This window comes from Lytechinus variegatus, chromosome 6, assembly GCF_018143015.1.
Source record: "Lytechinus variegatus isolate NC3 chromosome 6, Lvar_3.0, whole genome shotgun sequence".
Taxonomy (NCBI): domain Eukaryota; kingdom Metazoa; phylum Echinodermata; class Echinoidea; order Temnopleuroida; family Toxopneustidae; genus Lytechinus; species Lytechinus variegatus.
The window spans coordinates 37743898-37758037 of NC_054745.1; the positions used below are offsets into that span (position 1 = coordinate 37743898).

General features: G+C 39.9%; 1 protein-coding gene across 1 annotated transcript; it reads right to left on the reverse strand.

Annotated features, from left to right (window-relative positions):
• Nucleotides 1-1039: 1039 nt before the first annotated feature.
• Nucleotides 1040-4727, reverse strand: LOC121417796. Its single transcript, XM_041611533.1, has 3 exons — nucleotides 3271-4727; nucleotides 1148-3022; nucleotides 1040-1058 (listed from the first exon to the last, which is right to left on the reverse strand). Exons 1-3 carry the CDS (start codon nucleotides 4725-4727, stop codon nucleotides 1040-1042), a joined length of 3351 nt encoding a protein of 1116 aa, XP_041467467.1.
• Nucleotides 4728-14140: the final 9413 nt, after the last annotated feature.

Consider the following 14140-nt stretch of genomic DNA (forward strand, 5'->3'; position numbering starts at 1 on the left):
GATTGTTCAACTTCCAGTTTCCAAGATCACTTAAAATTGAAGTATATCTGTCAAAGTTCCGATTCATCATTATCAATATCAAGATCCAGTACATCCGTTGGATTCAAATTCACTATTACTCAGTTTAGGTTCAAATAGAATATTACTCGGCAAATCCACGAGACAAGGTATCTGCGATCACATTGTCCTTTCCGGGTATATGTGTTCAATGGTAAGATTGTATTCCTGAAGCATCAAGGACCACCTCATCAGCCTAGCGTTCTTGTTCTTCATTCTGTTGAGGAAGGTCAAGGGATTGTGGTCTGTTCTGACCACCAATGGATTGTTCGATATGTAAACATCAAATTGTTGAAGGCCAATAATCAGTGCGAGCGTCTCCTTCTCAATAGTGCTATACCTAGCTTGATGGCTATTTAGTTTTTTTGACATGTAGCACACTGGTCGCTCTATCCCATCACGATCTTTTTGAAGAAGAACCCCTCCGACTCCAAGACCGCTAGCATCAACTTCCAGCACGAACGTCTTGCTGAAGTCCGGTGCTGCCAAAACAGGCTCACTAGCAAGAGTTGCCTTCAGGCGTTCAAAAGCGATCTGGCATGACGGTGTCCAAGTATATGGCACATCCTTCTTCAGCAGGTTCGTCAGAGGTGCAGAAACAGAAGCAAAGTTCTTGCAGAATTTCCGATAGAATCCAGACATCCCCAGAAAGCGTCGTAGGGCTCGCTTATCCTCTGGAACCGGGAAGTCCACAATGGCTCCTACCTTAGCACTGATCGGGCGTACAGTCCCAAGCCCAACAATGTGGCCGAGGGATACCACCTGTGCACGTACGAAGTCCGACTTCTTCAGATTCACTGTCAAATTTGCCTCAGAGAGGCGATCGAAGAGGGACTTCAGGAGATGAAGATGTTCTGCCCAGGTCTCGCTGTATATCACAATGTCATCAAGGTATGCCTGACATCCTTCAAGACCAGCAATCACTGCATTCATCAACCGTTGGAAAGTGGCAGGGCTGTTCTTCATTCCGAACGGCATGACTTTATATTGGTAGAGACCATCTGGTGTAACGAAAGCGGACAGCTCTCGTGCCCTTGGTGACAGGGGCACTTGCCAGTATCCTTTTAAGAGATCTAGTTTCGACACAAACTTGCATGGCACTTCCATTTTGTCAATCAGGTCGTCAATGCGAGGTATGGGGTACGAGTCTGATTTGGACTTGGAATTCAACAACCTATAGTCTGTACAGAATCTATAACTACCATCCTTCTTTGGTACTAATACACAAGGAAAACTCCACTGACTACTACTTGGCTCAATAATGTCATTGACAATCATGTAGTTAACTTCCTTCCTGAGAATTTCCAACTTTGACGGATTCAACCTATACGGATGTTGCTTAATTGGGTTACACTCCCCGACATCAACAACATGTTCTACGAGAGTGGTTCTACTGGGAACATCACCAAACAAATGACTGTATTCGGAAATCAACTCCTGCAACGACTCTCTCTCACTCACTGGAAGATAATTCAACCTTTCACCAAGATTCTCCAGAACTTCTGAATTCTCAAGCTTAACTTCAGGCAAGGAAAGACCAACTTCCTGTTGTACGTCAACAGTATCACTCCTACCACAAGCAACACCAACACTCGCAACCGACTTCGCTTTGCAATCCTCACTGCTCTCTACATACTCTTTCAACATGTTAATGTGACAAAGACGTTTCTGTTTTCTCTTATCCGGAGTGCGAATTACATAGTTCACCTCACTCACTTTCTCCTCCACAACGTATGGACCAGAGTACCGAGCCTGCAAACAATTACCTGGAATTGGCAAGAGCACTAACACCTTAGAACCGGGATCAAAGCTTCTCTCCCTAGCTTTGCGATCAAACACTTTCTTCATGTCTGCCTGAGCAGTCTTCATGTGCTGCATAGCAAGTTCTCTTGAATAAGACAACCTTTCTCGGAACCGAGATACATAATCTAGTAATCCACACTTCTCATCCGATTCAAGCATCTTCTCTTTCAACACCAATAAAGGCCCACGAACAGTGTGGCCAAATACCAAGTCAAATGGACTAAATCCTAATGAGTCTTGCACAGACTCCCGAACTGCAAACAAGAGTAAGGGTAGTCCCTCGTCCCACTCTTTCTCACACTGAAAGCAATAAGTTCTCATCATGTTCTTCAAGGTTTGATGAAACCTTTCCAATGCCCCTTGGCTCTCAGGATGATAGGCAATCGAATTCACGCATCGAATTCCCAACTGCGACATTACTTGTCTGAACAACTTGGAAGTGAAATTAGAGCCTTGATCACTCTGAATAATCCTTGGTAATCCTACCAACGAAAAGAACTTCACCAGTGCTTTGCAAACATTCTGAGCTGTTATTCTACGAAGTGGCACTGCCTCGGGAAATCTGGTTGCTGCACACATCATAGTCAAGAGATACTCATGTCCAGCCTTAGTCTTAGGCAGTGGACCAACACAATCAACAATAATTGTTGAAAATGGCTCATCAAATGCCGGGATGGGCCGTAATGGCGCCGGCGGAATCTTCTGGTTGGGTTTGCCAACAACTTGGCACGCATGACATGCCCTACAAAATTCACTAACATCACTCCGCAGCCCTGGCCAAAAGAAATGTTTCAGAATTCTGTTAACAGTCTTATTGACACCAAGGTGTCCACCAAGATCAGTTTCATGTGAAACTTTCAAAATCTGCCTACGAAAGACCTTAGGCACCACAACCTGATGGATAACCCTCCAATCTTCATCAAGACTTGCATCTGGAGGTCTCCATCTCCTCATGAGAATATCATCCTTCATGTAAAAGCATGTGCTTTCATTAACAGCTTCCTCCTCAGACAGAGCACTATTGATACTTCCAACCAACTCAGGATCTTTGCCTTGAGCATCGATCAAAGACAACCTATTAAGTCCTACATCAGATTCACCATCCTGATTAACTCCACTACCATCTTCAGCAGATTTGCTATTATCTACTTGACAGAACACACTGTTATCATCCAAATGACCAAGAAAACTATCTCCCAAATTAACAGTATCCGGACTAGTCTCTTTCAAACCCTGCTCTGAATTTTTCTTTCCTGTTTTTCCTTAGCAGCCATAGACCTAGTCAATACACAGGAGGAAAACACGTCTGGCATCTCTTTTACCAAACTTTCAGTTTCCTCATCAGTCACAGGAATGTTTGATTTAACTGGATGTGGCAAAACCTTATCACCCGCAAGATCATTACCTAACAGCAACGACACACCTTCTACCGGTAAGGCAGGAGAAACTCCAACATCCACCTGACCCGACACAATAGCAGACTTCAAATTCACACTATGTAAAGGCACCTGAATTACACCACCTATCCCTCTTACAAACACATCTGAATGAACAGCCGAGTCCTCAGAAAAAGGCAAAACATTAGCTAAGAGAAGAGTCTGGGTGGCCCCAGTATCCCGAAGAATACGGATAGGAACCTCCTCACTACTACCTGACAAACTTACAAAACCTTCAGTCACAAACGGTTTGTACCCTACAGATACTGCTCTATTCTCCCTCTTGACACTAGCTAATGCATTAGGAACTACTTTCCTCTCACCAAACCCCTCTTTCTCTCTCTTTTTCTTCAGTTTACTACACTCAGACATTCTATGTCCTTCTTGCTTACAGTAATAACAAGGACCAGGAACAGGTTTTTGCCTATTACCACTCTTGACAGTATTGTTACTACCTTGACTCTCATCTTTCCATGAAGAATCTTTCTTACCAACAAACTGATTAACCTTCCCTTGAGGTTTACTCCTATCAACTACCTTATGTGTTAATACATATTCATCCAAGAGTACTGCTGCCCTCTGAACGTTCATCACGTCACGCTCCTCTAAGTACTGCCTTAACTCATGTGAAACCGAACGTTTCAACTCCTCACTCAACATAAGCTCCTTCAAACTCTCAAAGCTATTAACACCAGTTGAGGACAACCATCGTTCAAAATGGACAACCTTCTTACGAACCAGGTCCACATAAGTGTCCCGTTCGCCCTTTTTAGTATTGCGAAATGCTTGCCTATGTGCCTCAGGCACTAACTCGTAAGCCCTCAAGACAGAAGACTTCAGTTGCTCGTAGCAACCCCCCTCTTCCACAGACAATGAGGCATAAACCTCCTGGGCCCTACCGATGAGCACACTCTGTACCAAAGTTGGCCAGACAGATCTCTCCCTACCTAAATTGACAGCTACCTTCTCAAAATGCTGAAAGAACTCCTCTACCTTACTCTCATCAAACTTAGGAACCAACCTAACATACTTACAAGCATCAAACTTGCCAGAGGAATCACCACTCCTCACATCCAATTCCTTAGATTTCAAATCTAGGCTCTTCATCTGTAGCTCAACCTCTTTTGTACGAAGTTCAAGCTCCTTCAATTTCAACTGTGCTTCCAGAGTTTTTAGATCTAATGCAGAATCATGGGATCCATCAGAAGACGCAGAATCGTCCCCCTCCTCCTCAGAATCAGCACGAGTTGACCAAATGTCCGTTTTGACCAAAAACTGACAAATGCGGTCCTTAATCTCATCCTTTCTAAGTGAAGGACGAACCGAAATGTCTAAAAGACGAGCAGCTTCCACTAACTCAGCCTTAGTCAACTGCCCCAACAGCTCCGGTGTGGGACCATCAACAAAACTTTGCACTCTATCCTCAGCCATTGAGATATAACTATGCTCAGACCACAAAACAAAACAACCAGTCTATAATATATACCAAACTCCACTAAGGAGACAAAACCAGCACAACAGCTAGTAAACAAGACAGACTGATCCAAAACATGCAGTGAGCAAGCACAAAAAATGCAAAGGAAACCTAGCAGCGAATAAAAATATCAGAAATCCACTGCGCCTTGAACGAAGGCTAAATCCGAGAAAAATTGAGCGTGACCCGTCGCCTACACGAGCCCAACGAAACACTCCACACACAAAACGTGCATACACGCCATGCACAGAACACGCACATAACTACACGCAGGGGGTGGAAACTCCGCTTCTGCATCCGGTCAGACATGGGGAAATTTTGGAAGGTCAAAAGTGCACACTGCTCCCATTTTTCGCGTACAAGGCTATGGACACCGCAACTTCATGGCACACCAGCGAAACAGAGGCGTGGTCATAAATTGGCCTGCGCGCACAGCGTAAAAATATGCAAATAAGCAAATTGTCACAAATTAGCATAATACGCGACGTGATTGAATATGAAATGTATTAATAGAGCTGCGTCTTTGGTAAATTCATGTCATTGATCATTCCCGGCCCCCGTTCACCCCCCTCAAGGTATTCAGTTGTTTATTCATCTTTTCTTGTTTACATATTTTTTAATTCTTTCGTGATTATTACTACATCAATTAATTCACTTATTTATTTGCTAGATATTTCCCTGGAAGACATTTTGGAAGCTTACAAGAGATTCATTAGTAGGCTTGAACTTAAGGATCTGCTTGCTCTATTCATCTGGGGCCCGTTTCACAAAGGACTTGCAACTGTTGTTACTTTGCCATAATGGCAACTACCATGGTAACAGGGCTCAGCAGCCAATCATAATCAAGATAACCATGGTAGTTGCCATAATGGCAAAGTTACAACAGTTGCAAGTCCTATATGAAACGGGCCCCAGGTTTATCAATGCCCATTATTTTCATTACATATCATGAATAGCCACAAATATTTGTTTATTATTTTTGGGGGTGGGATAAATACTTAGAATGATGAAAAAAATCTGGGCAAGAGAGCAATCAGGTCATTTTGTCTTTATTTTGAAAGTGAAATGAACAATCTGGTGCAAATCTTATGAAGATTTTTTTTTTAAGTCTGAGTTTGGGATGGGAGCAAAAGAGAGCCCAGTACCCCCCCCCCCATGTATTTGCTCTCATGAAGGCTATCTTAAAGGTCACTTCCAAATAAAATAAAAATTTTGTACCTGCCCACCCCTATATTTCTCTATCGATTCCACCCCCCCCCCCTCTCTCTCTTCCACACACACACATTCCACATAATCATGCGAGCAAACAATTATTCTCATTTCATTTTAATTTCTATCCCACTTTTAAATCAAACTCATTCATGTCTTTAATTCGGCTGCACCTGAATGTCACAGTATGCCATGTTGTAATGGCTTTTGTGGGCTATCTTGCCACGCATGTTATTTTGATACTAAATACCTGTTGTACTAGTATTATACCCATGGATACCCGACATACAGAATCAATCAATCAATCAGTAGCACCATCATATTCCAGTCATATAGAAGTAATCTTCAGTGCCATTTCATCACAACACAGTTTGGTAGCAATAACATCATCATCACATATCTTTCACGGAATATAGATTGGTGGATTAATTAAATCACAAATATCAAGATTAGAAAGTAATATTTCAATTAAAATGTTTATTAATTAATACATTTATGAATACATGATGAAAATATTTTTTTCTCTTTTTTTGCACCAAAGCATCAAATTACATCAGCAAAATGCCTATAATGAGTGCAACAGAAATTGCAAGGATATTACAAGAGAGGGGATGTATTTTTTTGGTAAAATCTAGAGAAAAAAATTGAAAAAAATAAGTACATATATTCACTTACATAGTTATTGATAAGCCTTACATAGTCAACATAAGGGGGGCATCAAGGATGCCATTAATAAAAAGATTATCGATATACCTCTCAAAGTCAGTTACTCAAATATCAAATAATTTTTTCATCATTTGCTGACAAGAAATAGCATGCTAATCTAATCGGGGACACTTCATAAAAAAGGGGAGCACATTGCCACATTTCTCTAAAGAGTGCCTTCCCAAATCTGCACATTAGAAAATCAGTAATAAAGTTGCATATTGTCTATTGTTGTGAAGTGCTTCTAGAGCTGTGTTCTATTTCCAACAAATTCTTTTATTTGCAGAGCTAATCTAGTTCATCATGGGACATCGACAATACAGTGTTACAAAAACAAAGAGATTAAAAACGAAAAAAAAAATAGTGCAACTTTTCACTTCCCCAGAAAATGAATTCAACAGCTTAATGTCCAGCAATACATAGAGGTTCTTGTTTCATAGGACTTCAATTATGGTAAATTGGCCCCAAATGTAACTAGCAACTAGCATGGGAACCCCAATTTTGATCTGTTGCTTTAATATTTCCCGGATAGTAATTACCAGAATTTCAAAGTTAGAATAGTGGTTAGTCTTAAAGGGGAAGTTTACCCTGACAAAAAGTTTATTGTAAAAATAGCAGAAAAAATCATAAAAAATATTGCCAAAGGTTTGAGAAAAATTCATCAAATAATTAAAAAGTTATTAGAATTTCAATTATTTGATTTGTGACTTCATATGCGAGCAGCATTCATACATAGCGAATGGTAAAAAATCAAATGTCATTTTCTCAGAAAATTGAAAATGGTTTTCACTCTACCTTTTGTGTATCAATAGACAAATCATTTCATACCCGATCATGAATAGAAAACAAAATTAAGTCATCAGGAACCATACAAAATTTGAAATTCATGCATGTTATATTACATAACTAATGGGGCAGCTGTTCGTCTATGACGTCACAAATCTAAAACTTTGAACTCTAATAACTTTCTTACTTTTTAACGGATTTTCCTGAAACCTTCACCAATATTTTTTACTAATTTTTCTGCTATTTTTACAACAAAGTTTTCTTCAGGGTGAGCTTCCCCTTTAATGATTTGGGGTCCAGGACTGAGAGTGATTTCTTCGCCCTTTGTTCTGTCACATTGTTTTTTTTATTATGCACATTTTTTTCAATGAAAATCCATTATTTCTTATCACCTTTTATATGTCTGTAGGCATGTATGTTACATAGCCCAGACCTCAGTAAAGGCCCATTCTGCATTGTTTAGATTACCAGAATACAACCTATCCCTTTCAAACTACTAATATTATTCAAAGTGCTTTCACTACTATAAGTACTACATGTAGATGATTAGAACATTAATAAGGGGGGGGGGGGGATAAGTGTTGGAAAAATATTTTAATCTTGTGTGAAACCTATGGACCTAAATATCTATACTCCAATTAATTTTTTTTTCAACAGATGTGTAGTTTAAGCAGCATTCAATATGTATTGACACATTTATTTAAATTCATTCAAGTTTTTAAATCTGTAATTGCAATGAAGAAACTGCTTGTTATGAACCTGCCTTCATATTTCTTCTTGATCTGCCCTGGTGATAATCAAACAGCTTGTGAAACCTGCATAGTAAACAAAGAGAAAGGAACAAAATGAGCTGCTGATATGAATTATTCTTACTCACCTAGTCCAGTTTATTTAGAAGTTTTAAACTTTTTATGAGCCCCTACTCTTCCATGCAATATTATTTAGAAAATGCACATGTAGTAACTTATGTTGCCAGATAAAAATCATAGATCACTATTATAGATCATTATTCATATAACTTTTTTTTATTAAGTGTGAAAACCCATTCAAATACCGGTATATATCGAAAGATTAATCTAAATATTTTGTCCTTTTTTATTTGTCTTCAGAGTAACTGAGTTTTAAAGTGATTTTATGTATGATTAATATAGCTAAGAGACTTGGACAATAAGTATGCATTGATGATAATGGAAATACTGGTGCATTTGAATCCAAAAGAATATCATGGAGCTTTACTTTATGGGATAACATGATTGAGAAAAAATAGGTTTTTTATATTTTTATGAAAACAAGCATACCTGGCAAGCTTTAAGATCAGATATCCTGTTACTCATCAGATTGTACCTCTTGGTGATGTGCAAATGGTATTTGACTTTGTACTTCTGACTAGGCTGGGACTGCTAAGAACTGAATCCCATTGGATCTGCAATTCAATATACATACAATACTTTACAGTTAAAAATTTCAAAAGTGATAAACAAAATTCCTCTCTGAAAACAATTTTTCAGAGTTTCCAGCTTTCACAATTCCCAACTAGAAAAAAGCAGGTCTTGACCAAAAACTGAATGGTTCAAGCAGACGTGGCCTACTATAGTGAGGTCTTTTGTCAATCTTCAATATATACATGTATACACCAAGCCATGCAGCTTTGACAGATGTAGGATAATTATCATTTGTGTGATGATAATATGGCTTTCGCTCGTTCATCAGTGCGAGACAATTATAAATTTTTTGCACTCGTCTATAAACATGTCTGATTTGAATCTCTACGTTAAGTGAGTTCCTCTTTAAGTTTGATTTATATTTTTTAAAAGGGTTAGCTCACTTGCTGGCAGGTTTAAATGACCCTTTCCTTTCACCACAAAAAAACATCAAGTGAGGACAATAAAGATAAATCAATTGGATCAGCTGCTCTCTCTGCTTAGCCTTATACTTAAACAATTCAAAATAGGACACTATAATTTTTTTCAACCCTTCCAAAAACAATTGAGCAGTTTGAACCCTGACAAAGAAATGTCCCCCCCCCCCCGAAAAAAAGAATCATTAAACTCCGTTGCTAGGCTAATTATATTTTAGTCCAATGATCCAGCCAGGAACTAAAATAAAGGTAACTTAAATCTTTGTAGAAAAGAAGTCAAACCAGACAGATCTAGAATTTTATTTTTCAAAATCTATATCTAAGTTAGACCTATCCTTGGGCCTTACTTTTATTTAAAAAAGAAAAACGTTAACATCTGTCTCAAATCATTCCATGTCCCATGGCATGAGCATGGAAAAATCTACCAATATCATTCCAAACAAATTCAGTTCATTCAGATTTAATTTCATTTCATTTTAAATGCAGATAATTATATTGAAATAGCGGTGTCGAAAAATCAGTACTAGGCCCATGGCCTATAACTTCAAATTTCAACTCAATCTTGTTTGACAATTAATTTCCAACACCTAATGACCTAGCCTACATCCGCAATTTCGCAGCCGGCTGGCACCGGCGATATCAAAGTCCGCATACCGCTCTGGCTATATCGGTAATCGGTATTTGGCTTAATTTTGATGCAGCTTTGCCGTTAAACAAGTCCACATCTACCCCTGATATTTGACAATAAGAATTGAAATACAGATTTAATAAGGGCGGACATGAAGCATCCCAATTAACCAACTTAGTTCTACGAAAAATATGTTATTTTCTGAGAAAATATGTCAGTCAGATTTCAGACTTATTTAGGATCAGGACAGGAAAAAGAAATGGAAATATGGAAATTGTGGTTTGCGTTGTACCGTAAACTGAACATAAAGCCATGCAATCGACGCCGAACCCCAGCAAACACACAACAATTTCAACTAAGATCAAAGTAAGGAATTGAACTTAACTTACTTTTATTTCTATGGAATGTCATTAGATTGATATTAATGTTTCCTCCAAGATTTTCTGCTCCTTTGAAGTTCACTCAGAAATCATGTTTTCGAACATCAATTCTAAAAACAGATAATTAGACTTGCTATTGTATTTCAAAAAGTTGAATTTCGCAGAATCAAAAAGAACGACACTTCGCACAGATATCGTAGGGAATTGTGGGACGGAAAAAAATGTTTAATGCATGAGGACATGAATAAAACATTAGCGTTTTATCCAATCATACAAGTGCATTGTGCGTATTTTGACGTCATTACTCATGAATTAAACATTGACCTTCCAAAATCAACCTTCAAATTGGACAAATGGCAGCCATGTTTGTTATGTACAAAACCTATGGAAAATCAAAAACGCGCGAAAAGAGTTGCCCCTCTAGCTCCCTTCGGGAGCTTACGTATACGTAAGATCGTATCTCTGTGACTGCACGCAGCGCTAGCGCATGATACTACATGTACTGTACGTAATAACCGGTATACGGAATACGAAAACGAACTACCTCGACATGAAAACTGGCTTGTTTTCCGACTCCTGGACAAGGTCCCAAATATGTTACGTGGCCAGGACCAACTCTACATCGCAGCACACAACAACCTCAACTTCTCCAACTCCTAAGTCACCCCAAATCCTCACAATCGATGACACGTCTTTTAAAGACAGGGAAGCCGTGTTTGTGTAGGCCCTATTTGATCTCTAGCCGCGAACCTTTTTATTACTACTAGTCTACATTCAGACTTGGGTGCGTCACACCTTAGCATACATGTATGAAGATTTCTTAGCAGTGGAGTGCAGACTCACGTGAACGACGTTTAGCAATAAGCCTAACAGCTGAATTTTGTATTCCCTGCAGTTTGTTAATCTGTGTATAAGGCAGACCATACAGAAGACTGTTGCAAAAGGCTATGCGAGACATGACCAATGCCTGAACAAGCCTCTGGGTGGTCTTTTTTGTAAGGAATGGACGGATGCTACCGATTTCATGCAATGCAAACGAGGTAGATATGCAGACGTTGTTCACATGGGTCTTTAGAGACATATTATTATCTAACATGACCCCTAGGTTTTTAGCAGCCGTAGAGCATTCTATATCAGTACCATCAAAGAAATATCGCCGATCGGACTACAAGTCCTATGCCTGCTCACAAAGTGCAAACGTTCTGTTTTACGTTCATTTAACTTTAATCCATTCTGTATGGACCCATTCTTAATGTCTGTAAAACATGCACTGAGTCTTTGTAGCGCCACAGCATGGTCCTCCTTCTTCAACACTAGGTAAATTTGAGTGTCATCTGCATAAGTCATACATGAAATGTCATGGTGTTTGATGACATCCTCTAATGGAGATGAGAAGAGTGTAAATGCTATCTGACCGATGATGGACCCTTGAGGTACTCCGAAGTTAGAAGAGCTGACAATCGATTCAGAGCCATTAATAAAAACAGACTGGGTTCTGTTAGCGAGGTAAGAACGAAACCATTCCAGGGCTGAGTTCTCAAGTCCCACCCTTTCATGTAAACGACTTAGAAGGGCATCATGACTCACCGTGTCAAAGGCTGCAGAATAGTCCAACAGCAACAGAATCGCTTCATCGCCTTAATCGAGGGAAAGAAGGATATCGTTCGAAACTTTTAGCAAGGTATGATGCGGTCGGTATCCTGACTGCTTCTCAGAATAAAGATTATGCTCAGACAAATAAGCCTGGAATTGTTTTAACACAAGTCTCTCTACAGTCTTTCCCAGGAACTGAAGATTGGAGACATGTCTGTAGCTCTTTAGATCATCAGAACTCAGTTTTGTGGACTTCAAGAGTGGAGTGGCGTTACATGAGCATGCTTGAGAGAATCAGGAAAATGACCATTGCCGAGGGAAGCATTCACAATACCTGTTATAACAGGAGTTAACTCATTAAGTTGTTAAGTAGCTAAGTAGGTTTTGGGTTGAGTCGGGTGGAAGTTGAACGAGATTCTTTGATAGCTCTGTGAACTTGGCCCTGTGTTACAAGAGAAAAAGCATCAAACCGATGACGAGTGCTTCGAAAATTGACGTGGTCGAGATTGCTTGATGGTAGACTCTCAAGGGACCTGAAAAGAACATCAATCTTTGCGCTGAAGAAATTTGGAAAACGATCAGCAAGAGATCGATGTTGGTCATCATCTGATGGTAGGACGTTCCTTGCTGAGGTAGAAGACAAACGATCAACTCTTTGAAAAAGTTGATGAGCATCACAATCGTCAAGTTGTTCAGAGTAATACTCTGCTTTAGCCTCGGCAAGTTGGTTGCTATAGAGACGACATTCATCTTTCAGGATCTCGCGACCGATTTCTGCTCTGGAGTGACGATATCTTCTCTCTAGTCGTCTAACTCTATGCTTACTTTTCCGAAGATCGTCAGTGAACCAACGAGAGTGAGGCCTAGCAGTTACACATCTAGTAATCAGAGGGGCATGCTTATCGAGTAAAGCTTGTAGTACCCTGTTATACTGAACAACCTGCTGTTCAAGGTCATAAGCAGATGATCTGTAAAATTCAGATTCTAGAATGTCCTCACGGAAAGCTTGGATGTCAATGTCTTTCAGTTTGCGAAAACTGATCTTAATTTTTATTGAATCCGGCTTCTTGATGTTAAGTTGACAGATGAGTGGTCAGGAGCAAGAAAGTTTAATGATGAGACAGTAGAAATCACATCATCAGATGCTCTTGTAAGAATCAAGTCCAAAGTATGACCCTTCTGATGTGTAGGAAAGTCAATGTGCTGGATCAAGTTTGCAGACGAAATCAGATCCAGAAACAAAACTGCCTCTCGGTCTCTATCATCGTTGACATGAAAATTAAAGTCGCCGCAGATCACAAGATGGTTGGGTTCAGAAGCCAGCACTTCAAGAAAGATAGCAAATTCATCAAGAAAGATGGAAGATGTTGATCGTCGATCTATAGTTCTCTGTGGTCTGTAGATCTCCACCAGGTGAAAAGGCTTTTCATGTTCAGCTGAAATGAGATATTCAAACGATTCAAGAGTGCCAAAGTCCTTTCCAAGAATGGTGAAATTTCGATGAAGGCATACACCGACACCACCACCCGATCTCTTTATTCTTGGTGAGCTAATGAATTGGTGAGGTGGGAAGTCGTTGGAGAAATCATAAAGATAAACAAAGGCGAACGGACCAAATTTTCGAGAAAACGATGAATGTTTAATTATGCACCATATTTATACAAACATGTATTTTAGATGGGGGCAATGATGGCTTTCTATAGTTTCGATCGGCAGATCAATCCAAACTCATTGTAAGCTTAACGGCCGCGTTCCCCGGGAGATATAGTGATTGGCGACCAGCTTCGTAGATTTTTTTTTGCAACACACACAATCTATTAAAAAAAATTCCGTCAAACCACAATGAACAGCTGTTCATGAATAGCGCGAAGACGCAAGACATGAATATTCGAAACTGCGGTGGGAAAATACTTTTTCGGGGCTGCTACAATCGTCGTAAAGTCCCAGTCACATATAGACCCCGGACCACCCAAAACGACCACGGATCTGATCCGGGGAGAGATCCGTGTCGGTGCCTTGGGCATCCTTGGTGGTCCGTGTTGGTCATTGAACGTCCGGGAGGCCAAAACGGCAGTTTTTTATTGTCAAAAATATCCGGCGTCATCCGTGGAGTGCCGGGTAGATAAGCAATCCGGGATAGTCCGTGTAGCTGACGTGTTGGTCCGTGTTGCTGACGTGTTGGTCCGTGTTGGTCCTTGTAGCTGTCGTGTT